The sequence below is a fragment of the Siniperca chuatsi genome, linkage group LG1 (assembly GCF_020085105.1).
Source record: "Siniperca chuatsi isolate FFG_IHB_CAS linkage group LG1, ASM2008510v1, whole genome shotgun sequence".
NCBI lineage: Eukaryota > Metazoa > Chordata > Actinopteri > Centrarchiformes > Sinipercidae > Siniperca > Siniperca chuatsi.
In genome coordinates, this window is record NC_058042.1 from 15273281 (window position 1) to 15294815 (window position 21535).

General features: G+C 39.9%; 1 protein-coding gene across 2 annotated transcripts in view; it reads left to right on the forward strand.

Moving 5' to 3' along the window:
• The window catches only part of syt7b (synaptotagmin VIIb), a 100316-nt gene extending 79359 nt beyond the window's left edge, over positions 1 to 20957 (forward strand). For both annotated transcript variants that reach the window (XM_044200774.1, XM_044200782.1), the window contains 6 exons: positions 9575 to 9698; positions 13523 to 13790; positions 13921 to 14090; positions 14396 to 14510; positions 14727 to 14926; positions 16992 to 20957. In XM_044200774.1, the coding sequence (XP_044056709.1) occupies positions 9575 to 9698; positions 13523 to 13790; positions 13921 to 14090; positions 14396 to 14510; positions 14727 to 14926; positions 16992 to 17096 (982 nt within the window). In that variant the 3' untranslated portion in view covers positions 17097 to 20957. The remainder of the gene's footprint in view (positions 1 to 9574; positions 9699 to 13522; positions 13791 to 13920; positions 14091 to 14395; positions 14511 to 14726; positions 14927 to 16991) is intronic.
• Positions 20958 to 21535: the final 578 nt, after the last annotated feature.

Below are 21535 nucleotides of genomic sequence, written 5' to 3' on the forward strand. Positions count from 1 at the left end.
GCAATTCCCCTCAGCTCTGTAGAACATTTTAGCATCTTTCAGCTCATAGTTGTGGTTTTACGGCCCTTTACTGTTTTGGTTCACTCTTACAGCAGTCACAATTCAATTTAATTTAATTGGGCTATATTGGCATGGGAAACCAATGTTAACTTTACCAAAGCATGTGTAAAATAAAAACATACATAAACAGAAGAAATTTGCTATTAAGATATATACAGATAAGTAAGATACCAATAATAAAAATTGTAGACTTGCAGTAAAAATACAAGTAAGTGAAAACTATATAAACACTGCAAATCACTCTCACATCAGTATCATTTGAGCTTATTTCAGATAGAAAGCTCTGATAAACCCACTACCTGCCCAGTAACAAACAGCTGATAGACAAAGTTAACAACTAGCTGGTGAACATAGTGCAGCATTTAGCAGCTAAAGAGCCGGATATTTGCCTCAGTAGCTGGTGAAGGCCAATGAGCTAAAAGGACAATGTCTATTTACTTACATCCGCTGGGTGGCAAGAAACATGACTACAAATGAACTGAATGAACACATTCGCCATAACAACTTTAAGGTGATAATACGTAAATGTTGCATTAACATCTTGTTCCCTTTAACAAAATTTGTGTTGACAGTGTGGAGGAGCTTATTTATATTTTCACCCAAAGTTGAACAGGAATATTTTTAGTGTGTTGTCATTTGGAGATGAGCATAAAGACATAAAGACACTTAAAGACCAACAGGACACTACATTTGATGTGTGCTTCAAACTTAGGGTGTGTACATTGTTGGTATGGGTGGCCTGAGTGGGAATCAGAGTTTTAAACTTGGCAGTGGTACCGTTATACTGCACTCACTGAGTTGCACAATGCCAGACTGTACAGTATTAATCAAGCAGGAAGTTGTTGCCACCCTTTATCAGCTGGCATATCTGACTTTTTCAATTGTGTGTCTGAGCCAGCAATCACAGTGAGTCAAGCCTCCTAATGACTCTCCAGGCCGTCCATGCCAGCCTCTGGAGCCAGCAGTGGCCTGGGAGGAAAGATGATTGAAAAGAAAAAGTGATGTAGGTCAGCACAAACGAGGCATCTTTTTAAAAAAAACCTGTCAGATCTAAGTTTGGAGCTCATTCACCATTTCCCTGGTTGCTGCTTGTGGCTACGAGCAGGGAGCTGAATTAAGTGAGCCCACGAAAGGAAAGTGAGGGGGACGTCACAGCGAAGGTGACAGTGAGTGGTGGATGAAAAAAAACAAACTGTTCTCGAAGTCATTTAACAAATTTTATTGACTTTTATCTCAAATTTTGAAAAGGATATGACATCACTACAGGTTATTTATGCACGGAGCGTTATTTACAAAAACAGAAACTCCCAGTGGATTAATCTCAAGGAAGAGGCAGCAGAGGTCTATTCAAAGAGCATCAAGCCAGTCGAACATTGTATATGGCTCCATTAGTTGTATTAGACTGCATGTTGAGGGGGGCGGTGGCCAAGTGATTTGTCCCTGTTGGTGGGGAGCGCTGAGTGGGCTAACATTGGAGCCTGGGTCTCATCCATCATGGGACATGGGACCTATATTGTGTTTCATGGTCTCCTAGGGTTAGTGTATGATCAGCAAGACCCAGATACATTATGTTTATGGAGACACACTTCCTATCCAGGCTGGTAACCCTCATCCCTCATGTTCTCACCCGTCCATCCACATTCACTCCCCCACCCTCTGCTTCCCATTCCTCTCCCCATCCTCTCATCAATTTCCTCTCTACCTTCTGTAGCCCTCATCTTGTTTCTCAATAAGACTATGTCTCCTCATCTCTCCTTCATTCCCTCTCAACACTGCCTTCTCTCTCAATCTCTCCTCCACGCTTTATTTAATTGTATCAAACCTTTTTTCTTATTTTTGCGCTGTTGTTATGCCAGTTTGTCTCATTGTCTTTCTCTTTTTCCATTCCACTATCTCCTTATTCACCTAATCCACCCTTTCCTGAGGGTGTTGACTTGGATGATGTCACAGCAGCGCTCCTCTGTCAGTGTAGATGATTGTCAGCTTGGCCAGACTCTGATAATTGTTAATTCATTGCTTAATTAACAATTAAAAAATTGTCCCTTGTGGACAGTTTTCATGCACTGGTATGCAGTATATTTGCTCACACACCCATGAGCTTTCTGTAACATCCCTGTATCACCTTTAAAAAGTGTTAAGATTTAAAATTTGGCTCCAAACACACGCCACAGTTTTATACCAATCTCAGCTCTATTTCTTGCTTGTTTAATTCACCTACATAATAAAAGCCAATATTATTCCATATTGTTTTCTCACATGAAGTGAGCTATGAAAATAAATGCATTAAATCTTTGTCACTTTATAACTTATCTCATATCCTAAGGCAGGTTAATTTAATTATGTTAGCATGACTTCTAGAGAATAACGGAAACTGATAGAGGGTAATATACCAACAAAAATAGCTTTTTCAAATGAGCTCTCTGATCCACTTTCTATTAGAGGCATAGTTCTTCTCTGGGTGATCAGTCAGCTTGTACACAGTGGACAGCTAAACTGTAAGCATGTATCATAACAAATTTTATTACATTCATACACAGAGATAAAATAGTGAAGAATCTTCTCATTCAACCCTGTCTCTTAGAAATTACATTTCTATACTACCAATTTGTTTTGCCAATTACTTTTTGACAAGAAATGTTATTGCTCCCCAGATTATGTTCACTGGCAATGTTTTTTCCACTGAAGGAAGTTTTACATTTTTATACCTCACGTTAAGTCAAAGAGCATCTCACAAAGACAGACTTTGACTATAGCTTAGATCAAACTAATAGCTTTGTACAACAGCTGCATTTATATCTGAAGTCTGACTGTCTAGTTCTTGACTACCCGTATCTTAAGTAGGAGTAATTTGCTGTGAATTCTGGGTAAATTAAGACTTTTTTCAAAAAGTCAGCCATGAAAAGCATGGCTGACCAAGCAACCACGTCGAAATACTCGGCTGTATTCAGTCCAGCAGAAAATGCCTGCCTTCTGGAAGAATTCAACAGTTACAAGAACATTTTACTGTGAAAAATCAATAGAGAGCATAATAATAACAAAACTTCCATTATCATTAACTCACAGTGCAGTGCTGACCTGTAGCAGAGCTGAGATGCTGTGGCTTCTTAATGTGGCAGAGCTCGGTACTGCGCAAACAGATGGCAACTAGATGTGCATGCACGACTGACATCCCATTAGTTTTCTATGTCCCAGCTATGAGGAGGCATGCAGCAGGACAATATGGTCACAAAGAGCTTGGATATGACACGTGTGTGTCATATCCAAGATTTGGTTATGACACGTGTGTGAAAACACAAACATGCTGATTAAAATTCTTGTCGTCCAGTAAATTTGGACTGCACATATCTTTGCCTGGGGGTGCACGGTGGCAGAGCGGCTAAAGCTCCTGCCTCCCAATAAGGAGATCGTGGGTTCGTGGGATCGATTCCCGGACCAGACCAACATCACACAATCTCTCTGGGTGGAGTCTGCATGTCCTCCCCGTGTTACCGTGGGTTCTCTCCGGGTTCTCCGGCTTCCTCCCACCGTCCAAAGACATGCATGTGTAGGTTAATTGATAACTCTAAATTGCCCGTATTGAATGAATGTGAGAGTGAATGGTTGTCTGTCCTTGTCTGTGTCTGTGTTAGCCCTGCGACGAGTTGGCCACTGTCCAGGGTGTACCCTGCCTAAGGCCCAAAGTCACTGGGATAGGCTCCAGTCACCCGCGACCCCTAACGGGACCAAGCGGTAGAAAATGGATGGATGGATGGATATCTTTGCCTGCTCTGAATCTTCTGTGAAGACGTTCTCTCTTGCTCATGCTTCTTGCTGCCAGACCCCTGCTTGAATTTTCTTTTTTTTTTCTAATCCATTGCTTCTTCTGTAATTATTGACATGATACACCTTTATCAAAGCTGGGTGAATGAAGCATGTACTTTTGTATGTATTTATTCAGTCTTCCTTAATCAATGCTAAACAGACTCTGCAACAGACGATACACATGTGACATAGGAGGTAATAAGATGTCTCTGCATTGTCCCCTGGGATGTAACAACCTGCTTTGTCCAATTACGGAGAAGTTGGCTTATAACACAGTCCCAGATTGAGGCCATGAGGTCAAAAGTCAGGTTTTTGAGTTTCAGTGCATTATATTGAAGTGCTCATTCTCCTGGGATATTGCCCTCGGCCTCCAGGAGAACTGCATGTGTGTGTGTGGTCATTAGTTTTTATAGACTTGCTGGTAGTTCATTTGCATTTACCTACCATTGAAAAGTGAAGTGCGGTGTGAGATCAGGGCTTGTTTCAGTCTGATGATCCAGACTGTTTTATTAACAAGGGAAGAAGGTAACTCCATAATTGCTCATTTCTGTCATTGCCTGTTGTTGTTTTGAGTATCATGGCTGGAGGATGTTCTGTACTTTTTTAGGCATTTATGAATCAGCCATTTTCAGCATGAGCTCACACATACCCAATGGTATGTGCTGTGGTGTTTTCGCAGGGTCACAGGGGCTTCGGAGAAGTGTAGGTATGAGAGAAGTCAGAGAAGAGTGTGTTCCAGGAGTGTGTTTCAAAGGCTTTCTAAATGTTTGGTCCCTTTGCCCTGTGGGCTTTTTGCTATTTTCAGTATATGCCCCTCTCTGTGAAACTTCCTTGGATTTTACTGTCCTCTTTTGAAGGCTCCTGTTACCATGGTTACTGCAACCCTGTGTAAAATACATGATGGTAGTGAGTACAACCTTAAGTGGGAGCACACATTTCAGTCGTCATGGTTACAACAACCTCTAAAGAATGAATTATGTAACTGGTGTTGTGTTTTAGACGAGATAGTCACTAGCAGGCAGATATTTTTCCGTCTGTTTGGGCAACGTTTTCAATGTGGCATGATACATGTGCACTCTTTTTTACTTTCTGATGTTGAATTTATGTAGGGCCTATAGTTTTGTCATTGAATCACAATAACTGCAGTGAGCATACTTCAGTTGTTCCTATTGAGAATTAATTGAGTGGAAAGAGAATAATTCCTCCTCCTCTTTCCTCAGTGTTACACAGCAATATTTCTGCAACATGTCTCATCATTTTCTTTATCGCTGGATAAAAAGCTAATATGAGGATGTTATCATGTCTGGTTGCAATATTATGTAGCACCAGTGCCCTGCTACTGTGTGTGTGGGTGTGTGTAGGTGTGCGTATATTTACACGCATGGATGAACTCACCTCACTACCATACCCAATTGCTGCATGTCCCCCAGGCCATTGCTGTGTCAACAGTCATGATTCGAGGACGCTCTGTGTAGCAGCAGGTCTTTATTTGCTTTCATGTCACCATACGTTAATCTGTAGTGACTATGACAAGCAGACACCACAACTGTACTTGTGTAATATGAATCCTTTAGGAATGCATGGTGCCGATGAAATAAATGTATTATTATGCTGATTTATATCTATTAAATGTGTCTGTTTCCCCAAAACAAATTCAGGAAAAAAGGCAGCACTCCAGTGGTAAAATAGAATGGATTTTCACATTACTTCAAATAATTTGGTTTAATTTGGCTACTTCATATTTGTGGTTTTATCCTCTGTCAGTTAAATTCATGAGTTGACACTGACTAATATGTACATGTTGTAAAGACACAGCCGCTGTGTAATTAATGATGCTATGTTTTTAGTTGATAAATCAGGTAATCAACCTGAAGTGAGGGTATTACTTTGCTTTGATGTGCTTCCTAATTACAGTAACAAAACCCTTTCTCTAGCTTTCATTTTAGAGAACTTTTTGGCATATGTCGTCTTCAGATCTCCACCTGCCGGTTAACTGCCGGTTTAACACAGTTTTTTGATCAGTTATCTCTTTTCCTGTGTCTGCCTGCCCACTGAACAAGTGTGTGTCTCAAGTTAGATAGAAAGGTATCTGCTCTGTTCGTTTATTGTCCGACAAACTATTTTTCTTCTGGTTACTCTTAGTGGCGCAACTGACAGTCTTTGACTTAACGCTGCAACAAATTTATGCAAATGTTACAAAAACAGTCAGACTTTTTGGATGGCTCAGTGCTCCATTAGACTGGTGCAGACCGAGCAGTGTAAATGTTTACAGTTAGGAAAAACACATGCATAATATATGCAGGCCTATACAGTTTTACAGTTTTATATGCAGTGTGTTAAGGTATTGCATGTGCTCCGCATGGCTGAGATGATTTATAGCCAAATATTCACAGCAGCACAGTAGAATGAAAAGCAGATCTCCATTGTAAATAATGGAGAAAATTCCCGGCTGTGTTTATGTAAGGTTGATTGTTCAAGATTCATGTGGTCTCTGTCTTGTGTGTTGGGTGTTGATTTAGTAGGGTTCAATGGGCTGTCATTGACCCAACCCCTCCTACAAGTAAGCGTTTATAGACCCAGCTGACAGGCATATATTATGTGCTCTATAGTCAAAGTGGTGAATGCCTCTAAAGAGTCATCCTTGTAGCTGAGTTGGAAATGAACTGTTTAGAGGGGGAGTAGGTGATTGTGGGGTACATTTGAAACTATTTTATATTTAAAAATGAAAGTTTTAAACTTCAGGTGGTTGATGTTGTGCCTTACAATCTGGAAGACAAACAACCAATCAGGCATAACCATTGTGAAAAGGATCATGTAAATTGTACATTTAACACTCAAATGTCAGAGGGTCAGAATTACTTTCACAATGCCAACAACCAACAGCTTTCAAACCAGTCCCTACTATTCCCACACACTGAAAACATGTTTGAAAACATAAAGGTGACAAAACACTCATATAAAGTTTTATGCATCTAAACATTTTTCATTTCGTTGTAAATAAATAGAAAATACAGGCTGGATTGGGGCGAAAGCAAAGCCTTTAGGATACCAGTAAGGTAGCATGTGTTGTTTCTGTTGTCAAGGAAAGAGTGATGATTAGATCTGGGTATGACAGTTTATTAGACATTCCCCATATCCATTCAAATGTTCAATTTCCATCCAGAAAAGTCAGTCCTTCTGAGATTCTCTCAGCATGAACAAGAACATTTGGAAAAACCCAAACCAGTCCATTCCTCTGTTCTTGTATATGTTATGGTCAAATATGTTTTTTCTTCCACTCTTAACTCAGTTGGGCACCTTTTTAAACAATTGATCACAGCCCGATTTCGCAAAAACATCGTAAGACTGAGATTACCTTAGTCCCATTATAAATCTATGGGATAAGATCATCTTAGCATTAATGTAGACAAACAAATTAAACAAAGTCATAAGTATTCCTGCAAAATAATAATTATATTAATGATAATAATTAAATTCACAGATGCACACAATAATAAACATATAACAGGTAATAATAACAAACTTAATTCATTATCAATTTTGGTTCTTGCAGGCTGCGTGGAAGAAAGACAAATTATGTAAAACGTTGTGGCCTGCTTTGTAAAATGATTAGCTATAATACAAAGTTTTTTAATGAAAGGGCCAAAATAGGTATAGTGAGTCCTTGAACACAGCACACCACTGTACAGGAGGGAGTCAAGTCAATGGCACAGCGAGACAGCCAGGTGTTTTGTGTGTGACTGCCATGTATTATGTAATTATTTTAAGGCAACAGTTGTTCCCTGATGTGTTAGTGGGTTGATATTAGAAGCTGTAATTGAATATTTTTAGCTTTCTTTGCGTACATCTGTACACCTGTTAGAGAAACAATGTTTCAGATGTCTTTATCAGTGGATACATAAGCTGAGATGTATTTGGAAAGCCTCTGAAACAGAAAACATTACATTTTGAATTAAGTCTGCGCTGCATTGTTGGTGCTCCGACCTGCAGATCATAGGAAATAAACACAGAGTGACAAATCGATTCTTTTCTCATCCACAACATATCCTTTCTCCTCCTCTCTGTGTTTCTCTCCTTCGCTCTCTCTTGTCTCTTTGCTGCACAAACCCTGTCCATCTCTCACCCCTCCTTCTTCAGCCTCCTTCTATTTTGCTTGACCATGTAACGTGTCAGTTTGCTTCCTTTCTCTGCTTTAGAGCATCCGACTCTTTACCCAAACCAAATCTGGTCTGTTTTGTTTCCAGGCTTTTTATCCCGTCTCCCTACTCTCCTCGATTTCTCTTTCAGCTAATGCTTGTGTGTGTTATTGTGTGTTTCTGATATCTCAGTCTCACATTAATTTGAGTCAGTAACCTCACTTTGTTCCGAGTCTTAATAAAGAAAAATCCTTTCCTTCACTTTTTCTCAACCTCTGTGCACAGATAAGTCTTCAAATTTATCTTCCCTCTCGGATCATCTTTCCCACAATATCTTCTTCTAATCTCACTTCTGCTTTTACCTTTGTGTTTTACAGCTCAACATACTCCCTCGCTCAGTATTTCTGTCTCTCTGACTCGTATCTCTCACAGCGATAACTGCTCATTAGTCTAATTTGTCTATACGCCTAGATTGGTATCAGATCTTTACCAAATTGTTAGATAATATGAAGCAATTTTTACCCTTTACTAATTTGAGTATTTTGAGTATTATCTTTTTGCTTCAAGCATTATCAGTCAGATGTATTATTGTTTATTTCTAAAGGTCTTGTACTGTAAATTTGGTTTTGGTCTATGGCATAATTTTGTGCATGGACAGTCCTCCGAGTGTGTGAAGTGACGGGTGGTAATGGATAACGCTTCACATTGGTGTGGGTTTAGCTTGGGGCCTTGTTTGTTATAATTATACTCAAATTTAGCAAGAACTTGTTTCTAGATGACTGTTTGTATGTTTGTTTAATCCAATACTGTTGTAGTCCACAGCAGTGAGGCTCACCACAGCCTCCGTTGCTTGAGAAACATATGCTACATGGCCAAAAGTATGTGGACAATCATATGTAACTGTTCAATCATGGGCAGTGATAGTTGACAACACTGCCATGTTTGTACAGTAAATATGAAGCTACTGCCAGCACCCCATTAATGTAGCTTAGCATAAAGACTGGAAACAGTGGGGAAACAGCAGTTGCCAGGAAAACAGTGGAGACTCCAAGTCACTATTCTCCCAGCCAAGAAACTCCCCGTTAAACCACAACTTGTCATTTTTACACTTTGGCTTTGTACAAATTAAACAAACAAGATATACTGTTATACAAGATATATGTGTTAATTAGTGAGCTTTAGAGTTGGTGGTAGGCGGATTCTGTTACCTTTGGACAGAGCCAGGCTAGCTGTTTCCCCCTGTTTCCAGCTCCCATTCACAAGAGTATTAGAGAGGTCGGGTACTGGCCTGGCTCGCAATTGGTGTTGAGTTCTTCCACACCAAACTTGGGAAAAACATTTCTTTATGGACCTCTCCTTGTTCACTGGGGCAATGTCAATTTGAAACAGGAAAGGACCTTCCCCAAACTGTTGCCACAAATTTGTAAGCACATTATGAAAATATCATTATGCTGTAGCATGAAGATTTCCCAAACCATGAAAACCAGCCCCAGAACAAAAGTGCATTTAATGTACACCAGCGCCAAATACAAGCATGTTTATGTGAATATCTGTGTGTTTTGTATCCATTTTAACAGGACTCCGGGTAACAAACCAGGCAGCAGCCCCAGAGGTCAGACCCCAGACGAGACCGGACGCCGCCACGATGCCAACTCCTCTGTTTCTGACTTGGCCAACTCAGTCACCAGTGACATGCTCATGGTAACACACAATATCAACACAGTATATCTGTAGCTCCATGAGACACATTTTATTGACACACCACTAACTCATCCGTGGTCTGTCTGTTTTTCACATTGCTGAACTCATCTACATTAAGAGGAGGAGGACTGCTGTCAGCAAAGCCTTTTAAATCAAAATAAATGAGATTGCTGAAAGACTCAAATGGTGCTTCCAGATCATCTTTCCTAATCTAAGATGAAAGTTACATGCAGGCCTTAAGACAAGGAAGTCGAAGATAAGCCAAGGGGTTAGACACAATAATGCAAAAATCTCAAATTGGGCCTTTAACTAGTTTACGTTCTTGTGAACACTGTTATAAAAGCAGGTTACATTCACTTAAATGAAATTTAGTACTACATATAAACCTCCTTTACTGTTTATATTCATTATGTCTGTGTGGCTTTGTTTTTAACTTGTAATCCTCTTGTTTGATGCAGTTTGATTGTACAGCTTGACAGTTCATTCTTGACCTTGGAAACAGCCGTTTACAAAACTGATAAAAACAAATACTGATAACTAACACTAAAAACACTGTGGCTAAAATGACCCACCTTTATAGCAGGATTTGTGATTGTGTGTTAGTTCAGTGTTGTAATTCCACCTTCTTACAACTTTAGTCCTTTTTTGTAGTTTTTCCCATCACTTCTATCTGTAATAATATGATTTTACTTATCAAATGACTTGCTGAAATCTGGGAACATGGCAGCAGTGCTAAAAAGAGGCCATTTGGGGTGAAAAACACAAGCATTCAGTCAATCATGTGGGTTTTAAGCCAACTCCCAGGTTAGCCAAACTTATCTGGAAGAGAAAATATAGGTGTCAACATTATTTCCGAAACTGTCTGTTGTAAACATCCATCACTATTTACAGACCGACCTCCTGGTTTAACTCTGACCTACCATTGCCTGCCGTATCACAGTAGTTACTTTGAGTGTTTTTGTTTTCACAACTTTTTATAACTAAATAAGAAACCAGAATGATCCTTTAACCTCATTTTGCATTTATTTGTCTTCCACCTACTGTAAATAATACACAATGTTGGTTCTGGACAGTGAGAACAGAAAGCCTACACACTTCAGTTCAACTGAGCGAAGTCCAATGAGAAGTGTCTCCTCCTCACAAGTCTTTCATCACTCAAAAAGTACCTGTCTTCATCCCATTCAGCTCACCCACCTGTAGAGCATAACAGTTAATAATTGCCATACAGTATCTCAACTAACCGAAACATACAGTAATAATCACCCTGAAGTGAGACACAGGGTGGGGAGGGGATGTGTGCCTTATTCAGCGAGGTTCAGTAATAAAAAGAACATGCAGTGCTTGGGTGCTGCAAGAATATGGAGATGGGTATGAGCAGTGTGTAATTATGTGGGTTTCATGGTGTGTCTGAGGAATTCACAGTGGTGGTGCTTAATGATAATACTCATTCTGGGCAGTTTTGCCAAAGGCGTCTAAATATTACACAACCCTCCTTTCATGCTGAAAATACCCATCCAGCACTTTTGAGCCACTTGTGCTGCTGTAGGAAAAATCCATGGCCGTATATACAGACTTTATTCCATAGTCTATATTGAAAATGACGGATGCTGAGAAATGGCATTGAACGTCAGCGTATATATACATTCAACCCTCAAGTGTTTCAGGTGATAGGGGTTGGGGGAGGATGGATGTGGGTCCTCTCAGCATCACATGATTCTTATCAGGATGTACTCTGACACTGCTTTCATTTTTATTGTGATGCTCACAGAGCCATGGATAGTGTGGTGTGAATGTGTCTTTGCCTCTTGTCATCACACATCCACACATTTGCAGTTTGTATGTGCTTTATGTGCTTTATTTGTTTGAAAGACAATGTGTTTTTTTTTTATTTTGTTATTGTCAACAATAACAAAATAACAATAATGGAGGCCAATGGCACAGAGGAATGGCACACTGTGTATAATATCAGGCTTTAGCTAGACAGACAATACTTATTAGTAGAATCACTTCATTGTTGGTTTTGTTTTTTTCAATTAATTTGTCAATAATTAAAGTACAGAATATCACCAGATGTATCCTTTAAAGTGTTGTCCAAACCTGGCCATGTTTTGTACTCCAAGAGAATTTGCATCTACCGCACGTGGGTTGTTTTGGTTTCAGAAAAAGAAAGTAGAGAAGAGAATTTAAGAATTGAATGAGAAGGGAGGACTCTGGGAAAAAGAGAGAACTCCCAATGCAGAAAATGGGGAAAACCAATTTAGGCCAGCTGTTAGGTGGAGGACTGCATAATGAAAAGTAATCAAATTCAGCATGGAGAATGAGGTTGAGCAGCACCATCAGAAATGTGTGGGAGAATATGGAATTGGATATTAAATTTTTGGAGCTGCTCCTTAAGTAACGCCTCTAGCTCCTCCACCATCAGATAGCACTTTTAAAACTGGATTTCTCTCCCTCCCTCCGTCCCTCCCTCCAGGCCACGCCACCATCAGTCAGAGGGTCTGTCTACCAACAGATAATCTGCCTCTCATCTCCACACAGCCATGGACACTTTCTGCCTTTATCGCACAGCATTCAGCGACCATGTGACATAACATTATGCTAGTTTGCCAGTTAAGAGCTGTGTTTTTAATGTTGAAGTGCAGAATTAGTGCCCCCTGTGGATTCCAAGATCTCTATTTAGTGTGATACCACCTGTCAGCTCTTCTGGAAGTGTTTAATCTGTGTGTGAACATGCTGTGAATATATCCGAGTTTGACCCAGTGGTCTGATAAAAGTGGTGCAATTCTCATGGTACTACATTTTGTAGACTCTTATGCATTCCACTGCCAGTTCATTAGGTACACCTAGTTAAAACTAATGCAGTTAATACATCAGTCCTGAAATAAATCCTACCGACAAAACACTCAAGTCAAGGTCCACTCACTTGTGTTGCCCTGGAGCTTTCGACTGTATCACATGGTCCTCATCAAGAAATTGAGTTTGCTCAGTTGCTATGAAACTGTAGATGTTCAAACTTTGTTCAAACATGATTCTGAGGAACTCTAGTGCTGTTTCCAAAATCACTCCCTCATTCACTCATCACTAAACCCTATTATATAACAAACACTCGTTTATAGTGAGTAGTTTATAGTGAGCAGTACATATACATATAACAGTACTCTAATTTATCGCATATATAACATGCAACACATTGCATTGTGGGATTGTAGAAACTAGTGTACAATCCATGCCACTTATACAGAAAGTCACACATGGATGAGTCCTAGAGGAATCATGGACAGTTTGAACATCAATTCTATGGAAACTGAGCAAACTCAGTCTGCTGATGAGGACTGTGTGATGCAGTCAAAAGCTCTAGAACACATGAGTAAGTAGATCTTGAGTTGTGATTGTTTTGTCAACAACTATTCTGTTAAACTGACTTTTAATATTTTGCCCACCTCATGTATCTGTATCACAGAAGGTAGACCAAATATTAGAAACACCTCTTCCAAGTACGATTTGACAGCACCACAAACTACAAGCATCAATAAACTGGTAACTGAGTGTTTCGCTCCTGGTTTACTTCATATAAAATAATAATTTTAAATAGGGCAAACTAATATGTGAAATGTGATTTGGTCTTAGCTTATAATGTATCTCTGTTCATGGAACAAGGAATCGTTTTCTACACCAAGGATGTAGGTGCTCCTGAAAACTTGTGTGCATATCTTATGAAAATAGAGCAATGAACCAGTAATAATCCAATAAATACTTCCTCCATTACAATGTAGCTAAAACCACATGACAAAATATTTATCTCCTCTTCCTCCTGTATCTCTTAGTTGTCTCCAGGTTCGGAGGAAGATGATCATGAGGGTCCAGTGTGTGAGAAGCTGGGTCGTATTCAGTTCAGTGTTGGATACAGTTTTCAGGACTCCACCCTCACTGTCAAAATTCTCAAGGGCCAGGATTTGCCTGCTAAGGACTTTTCTGGCACCTCTGATCCGTTTGTCAAACTCTACCTGCTGCCAGACAAGAAGCACAAATTGGAGACCAAAGTCAAGAGGAAGAATCTAAACCCCCACTGGAATGAGACCTTCCTGTTTGAAGGTTGGAGGAGGCTTTCCTAATACCTTAAACATGAACTTAACAATGTTCACAGCACACGCAGGCACTGTTTCTTTTCCTAGCTGCGTCACTGTGACTTATCAGGACTGTGTTGTGTCAATTAATTTCTCAGGGTTCCCTTATGAGAAGGTGGTCCAGAGGACTCTATACCTGCAGGTTCTCGACTACGACCGCTTCAGCAGGAATGACCCCATAGGAGAAGTATCCGTCCCTCTCAACAAACTGGACCTGGCCAACATGCAGACTTTCTGGAAGGAGCTGAAACCATGTAGCGATGGCAGCGTGAGTAAGAAGGAAGGGGGGTGTAGAGGAAAGAAGAGGAACGGGGAGGAGGGGAAAGAGAAGATGGGACAGAATTTAATGGGTGATGTCATGCCTGGCTGTCGTGATACTCCCACAGGAGATGTGGCAGCGTGCTGGTGGGAGAAGAGATAGCAGGGAATATGGACAGACTGACAGGTAGACGGATAGAACACAGACAGCCAGGGGAAGAAACAGAAATACACAGCAAGCAACACAAGGGAGAACAATGTAAAAGGGGATGAAAAAGTAAACAATTCCTCTGTTTTTGTGTATAATTTCGCCAGGGGAGTCGAGGGGATCTGCTGGTGTCTCTGTGCTACAACCCCACAGCCAACACCATCACTGTGAGCATCATCAAAGCCCGCAACCTCAAAGCCATGGACATTGGAGGCACTTCTGGTATATATGCTCCTTCATCTCCCATGTCATTTTATTGTTGCCCTACTACATCATTGCTCCTTCAAAATGAAAATGAGAAAATTATGGTTTTTGTTCACTGCTAGAAAATAACATTAAATCCATGATAGCACACAAATTAACATTGAATTCAATTATAGTAAGCAGGAATGCAATGTTGTGAATAGCATGTAAACTGGCATATTTTCCTCTCCTCAGACCCCTATGTAAAAGTGTGGTTGATGCACAAGGACAAGCGTGTGGAGAAGAAGAAGACTGTGGTAATGAAGCGCTGTCTGAACCCTGTTTTCAACGAGTCCTTCCCCTTTGACGTGCCTGCCCACGTGCTGAGGGAGACCACCATAATTATCACCGTCATGGACAAGGACAGGCTCAGTCGCAATGATGTCATTGGAAAGGTATCTCCTTCCCTCTTCTTCGCTTCTTCGCTTCTTCTTCTCTTCCTCTGACTCTGTGACAGACCAATCGCAGCTGATCACTGAGCCAGTCTCTACTGACCCCTGCTGGAACATGCAGACTAGTCTTCTGCTTTGTAAATGAATAAATATACAACAAATGAGAAGAATTGAAAAAAACTTCATTTTGAGTGTGGACCAGTTGCTTTTATTTAGACTTACACCATGACCAATAAGCATGGCATGCAAGCAAATACAGGTGCATGCTGTTATATGGAAATACAGTCACCTGTTAAAATGTACATTTTGTGTTCAAATTCCCCTAACTATAACTGGAATATCCCTTTTGATTTTGATATAGGGCACATTGTATTATTGTCCATTTGTTGCCTGAACATTTCAGTTATGATTCATCTGTGAATTACCTGCTTGTCTCTAAGAAAAACACATATATTGTCCTGAGGAGAAGATTGGCTAGTCCAAATTTCTCAAGGATCTATTGCATACACCAAGGCTAAGAGGCAATTTTTAGGCTACTGTGTTACCAATACAGTTTTGTTGTATATTTTTTATTGGTCAGTTGGTTAGTTTAAGGGTCTGTTATTTCCTAATTATTTCTCAGAATATTTCCTTGGAAAAACTGAGTACTTTTGTACTAATTATGGAGAAGTTCTGAGAGTTATTTTTGTTAATAGAGTTTAGTTAGTTACTTGCTTTCTGGAAAAATTTCTTTGAAAGAACTGCTCCATTTTAAACTGTATGGTTTCCTGTAGACAAAGTCACATTTGTGCATGACCTGCTGTGCGCTGACTGAAAGAGTCTAGGTTACGCTAGCTCAACAATTAATTGGAATTAATTCATTGTAAGTGTGCCAATTTAAAACTGTCTCTGCTTCAGCTGTAATTATTGCCAAATTAAATTGCTTTTTTCAGGAAACTTTCTAGGAAATTATTAGGAATTTACAGACCCATCAAATAAAGCATTGCCTTAGTTTATGCTATTCCATTATTTCATCCACATCAATTTTATCCCATTACTGATTCATATATTAGTACCCAACTCTAACCACATCAGTCCCAATTCCTTGTGCATTTAAACCAAATACCCTCTTCTCTATAAGTACAGATATATACTGGAGAAAAGAGCTCTAAAACAATTCATACATTTATAATTGACATCTAAAATACTGGAAAGACCCCAAAGCTCAAATCAAATCCTTCAGACACAGTACGTAAGAATAATCTTTGAGCTACGTACTGCATGGATGAGCTATTGTGCTCTGTCAATCACACATCTACAGTAATTGCAGGTGCTATACTTGTTGCCATCCTAACCACATATATTGCCTGCCTCTACACAGCAGTTATAATATGTTATACCCCACTCATGAATAAATTGAAACTGGTCAGAGGACAATGAAAACTTCCCGTGACATGTACAGATCAGGAGTTTTCTTCCTACATGAGAATTACCTAAAGACTTGTGTTTGATCTTCATTAGTGTCAGCATCAGGGTATTTCAGCAAGTGAAATCTCTTCCTCTAATGGCTCTTTTTCTGCACTGGATTTGAGTTAAATTCCAATTACAGTGGAAGGCTTAGTGGTGAAAGCAAGGCTAGACTTAAAGCTAGGGTAGGTAACCTTGGAGAAACTAGCAAGACACAGCTAGATTTTGAAAGTAACTAACCGAAAAAATCCCACCCCCTCCCTTCAGGCCTCCCTCCAAAGTCACTCCCCCAAAACACATTTTCATGTGCAATGAGTGCACGGGCAGAGTGCCTGCAGGTAAACAGGTAGGTATGCCAGGGCTTATTACAGCCCTGCAACAGCCACAGATACCAGATTTATTTAAAAAAAAAAATCAGAGCATTTGATTTATTGATTGCTGTCAGGATGTAAAGAGAATTTCAACAAATATAACAAAAAATGCTTCTGAAATACATTACCTACCCTAGCTTTAAGACTCACGGTGAGGTTTTTTTAACTTAACTGTTCTTTTGGGGAAGGCTCTTTACAAATAACATCAATCCCTGTGTACATGAGTTACATTGACTCTCTCTTTCTCACAGATTTATCTTTCATGGAAGAGTGGCCCTGCAGAGGTAAAACACTGGAAAGACATGATGGGTCGTCCTCGTACTGCTGTGTCCCAGTGGCATGCTCTCAAGGCCTGAGGAACCCAGCGACCAACCTGCCTACAGTGTTATTCCCCTCAGAATTCAGCATCAGCCTCTCAGCCCCTGCCTTCAGCACATATCCCCTACTCCCTAACTGCAGTCTTGGGCTGCAGACAATGTGTTTCATCTCTTCGTTCTCAGGCCTCTTTGATATCCTCTGCCCTCAGTCTTTGTGACACCATCCTTAAATTTCACCCTTGTCAAGTTTTGATTCACACCTGACCCCCTCTCATCCCTATGTCTGAACTTAAATATTCTTTATAATATCTTTAATGTCTACTCACTTCCTCCTTGTGCCCTCTTTCTACGAGATTAGTAGAAGAAGATACCCCTCAGCCTTTCCTGCACCTTGTCAACCATACCCAGTGTAACATCGGAGCAGTACCTCTTGCCACCCATGAATACAAACTACCAACCAAAAATGGATCAAACTGATATTCCAACCGTCCTCTGTGGTGGCAAGACAGGCTGCGTTCATGCATGCAGTGTGAATGGCGCTGACCTGTGCAACCCATTTACCACCTACATCTGGTGTTGCAGTGAGGAATCTTCCACTCTGCTCCTTGTGTCTTTGTTCAAGTCCTCTTCCGTTACTGTCACTATTCCTCCATACCCTTAAAATGCCTGAAAAATCAGGAAAACCGACACAGGCAATGGAAAAGTGATGGGCTATGTTTAAAATGGAATTAGACTGGAATTGGACTCATTGTCACTCAACTCATGTTTGATCTTTTTCACTTTTCACTCTTTCTCTGGCACCACTGTAATAATTCTCCCTTGGCTGGAACCCTTTGTTGTCTGTGCGTGCTGTGGGTGATGTGCTGTAACCCCAAATGAAGTTCTTCAACAAAAAAAAGGATATGAACAAGAACATTTAACACTGTCCAATAGGGGAAAGTGTCAAAAAAAGTTCCTATTTTCTTGGAAAAGAAATCCCGATGGACAGAAAAAAAGAGTAAAGTGATTAATGTTGTGTTTTATTTTTTTCATTTTCAAAAGAACTTAAAGAATCCACATGTTCTTCCAGACACAGAAAACAAGCAAAAAGCCAGCTTCCATAAGTGCAGAAGTGTGGGTTAATGTGTATGTATGTATGTGTGTGTGTGTGTGTGTGTGTGTGTGTGTGTGTGAGAGAGAGTTTGTGTGTGTGAATGTGAATGAGGGAGTATTTAGGACTTGCACAGCTAAATTAAAGATATTGTTGAAAACAGCATTAGCTACATAATAATGGTGAAAATAAGGTAATGTATTGTTAGTATTTGTGGTGTTGAAGTTAGCTGAAGATGTGGGGAGGTCACTAAGGTTAAAGGGTCCGTCCACCTGAATCACAGAAAACACATACAGTATTTTCTAACGTACCCCTGGTATCAAATCAGGCAGATAGCGAGTTTGATTCCCTGAAATCACTGCTGCCACCCCAAATACAAAGGAGATAAACAGGATTTCATTGTGGTGCTCATTGCATTTGAAGTGGCTTTTGAAAAATTCACCAGCAGCTTGTCTTTGCAGAAACAATGCTCTGGTTAATCAGATAATCTACAAACCTCTCAGTGAAATGGTTTTCATGGGAAGTAGAAGAAATCAGTGAAAACATCTGTCCTCAACAACATCAATTGTTTGAGCACTACAATCAGAATTCCATTTATCTCAATCACATGGTGGGAAAAGTCTCAGTGGTACCATGGAAACTAAAACTGAAACTTTCTGTATGACTTGATACCACTAGGGGTAAGTTGGAAAAACATGTTATTGTTTTAATGACAAAAAAAAATCTTAATTAAAGGACCCCTTACTAGCTTTTTAGTGCTTATGTTTTTTTTCAGCCACATCTCACAGTTTTCCATTGCACCAATACGCACCAAGCCCAAGACATGATGTGATGAGGCCAAAGCTACAACCTTCCCTGAGGAAGTCCAAACGAAAATCATTGAAAGCACGGACCACACAGTGTCACCCCATAATTGGTTAGTTTGGGTGCGGCGCCATTTTGTGCAAGCCAGGAACTGAACTGTCTGTGGGGTTTTTTCCACCGTGAGATCTTGGATTCAACTGAGCAAACTCCGTCTGCCAAGGAGATGCAGTCAAAAGGAAAAAGCTAGAAAGTGAACCTTGAGTTTAGATTCTTTTTGTTAAACTACACTCAATATTTTGTGATTTGGGTGAACTGACAATTTATGAACTCAGGCAGTAAATGACTTTATTTGGGTTACAGATGGTAATATGTTGAGAAATCAGATGTAGATGAAATCAATCAATCAAAACACACTATCTCTGTCACCCATGTTACAATGTGTCTAACAGCTCCATTCATTTGTGCATTAAACCTGCAACAGGCATTACAGAACACTATAAACCTTTTCTTTTTTTCATTTTTACAGAGCACTATGAGTCCAAGGGCCTGATTTCGTGTTGTTTTGGGTATTTTTGAACAAAGTACAAGTCAGTCTTCCAGTTGTTTGCTTCACTGCCTGAATGTGGCCTCCCCCAAGTCCCATATACACGTGCTGATTGGATGAATGGAAACAAATGACAGTAATAATATCTGGGGGAAAGTCTTTTTACATTCCACTGTTCGGCTTTGTCTACTGGATGTGTGTATGTGTGTGTGTGTTTGCACTGTGGGTGAGTGTCAATATTTGAACTTGTGTCCCTCTGTGTGTGTATATATCTGCACTGAGTTCTATTTTGCCAGTTTAATACAGAACAACATTGTTTACCGTTTTTATTCTGTATGAAACAATCCAGATGTACAAAGAAATATGTTTTTTTAAAAGTTGTCACTTCTTTAAGAATCACTGCAATTGTTGATGACAATGCTGGAACAAACCTCTCTTCATAGCAGGGTTATTTTTCCTTGTGTGGTTTAAAAGGACGTTTGGTTTGGGAGGAGACAACTCTGCTATATGTGAGCTTAGAGTGAAGGTCAAAGGAAAAAATGTCACAAAGAAGCTTTACAACAACCTATCATGACTATCATACAACAGATTTTTAGTTCAGACAGAAGCAGCTATTCACATTTTGTCCCATCTGTCCTTATCTGGTCCGATCTGATACACTAAGACCAGAAAAATGAAGGGTGGCACCTTAACATCACAGCTGACGTTCCCCCAAAACACCCCTGTTGTGCACACATGCTTTCTGGCACAAAGTGTTCTGTGTGTGCCTTATAAACCCTGCCACGCCTTGCTCTTCCCCATATGCGCTCCCTCTGTGTCGGGGGGGGGGAGGTGAGACAGGAGATAATCATCACCTCTTTGCATCACTGTTAGCCACGTCTCAGGTCAGAGCAGAGCATCGGAGCATCCCAAAATAACCAGGAACACAGTCATCTGTCTGTCCTGATGGCCCTGTGTGTTAAACAAGGCATTATTTTGAGTGTTGCTGACAAAGCATTACATTCCAAAGGCTTAGTGAAAGTCACCTTGATCAATGCAGGTTAAATATTGGTTAAATAACAGTCAGGGTTTGGTAAATTAGTATATAGTTTTAAGAAATCGAGCTAGTTTTGTCTGTCTACACTCTTCACTGGCCAAATACCATAAACTAGTAAATTTTACTGGACAAGCTCGCATTTCTAATTTAGGGCATTCTGCTTGAGACAAAGAGAGGTTAACCAGCAACATTTTAATTTATATACTGTACAAATGATTGTGACGTGTCCTGTATTAAAAAAAAATCATCAGTATTTACTGGGGTTGTTGATATCTGTCTGTCCTTGGTATCACTCAGCCCCCTCTTTCACTCCCTTTTCTCTTTGTAGTTACACATCTGTGGGGTGCACAATGTTAAATATCAGCCATTTATTTTTTTGAAATCTGTACAGTGTATATAAAAATATAAATGTGTATATAAAACAAAGATACTTCTGGCATTGTTATGAATTTTTCAGAAGCTTGTTTTTAGTATTTCTTCTAGTCATAATTGTATTACAACAAAAAGGTTTATTCAGTTTAGTTGCGTCTACACAAAGAAGTACTCAGACCCTTTACTTAACTAAAAGTACCATTTTGAAACTATTGAAATAATTTATCTCTTTTACAATTATTTGAATATTTTAGAGGTTAACCAGCAACTACTTGGTAAATGGACTGTACTTGTATAGCGCCTTTCTAGTCTTCCGACCACTCAAATCGCTTCACACACTACGTATCACATTCACACACTGATGGCAGAACTGCTCATCAGTACAAAGAAACTAATTAATTATTCACACACACACACACACACCGAAACCACAGCCCTTGGGAGCAATTTTAGGTTCAGTGTGACATGTGGGCTGGGGGAAGCCGGGATCGAACTGCCGACCTTCCGATTGATGGACGACCCACTCTACCACTAAGTAGTTACTTAGTCATTCTGCTAACATCAATAAGCAAGGGGTCTCAACTAGACACAGATTGTAAGGCCAGAAAGGTTAAGAAACTCTGGTTTAATCT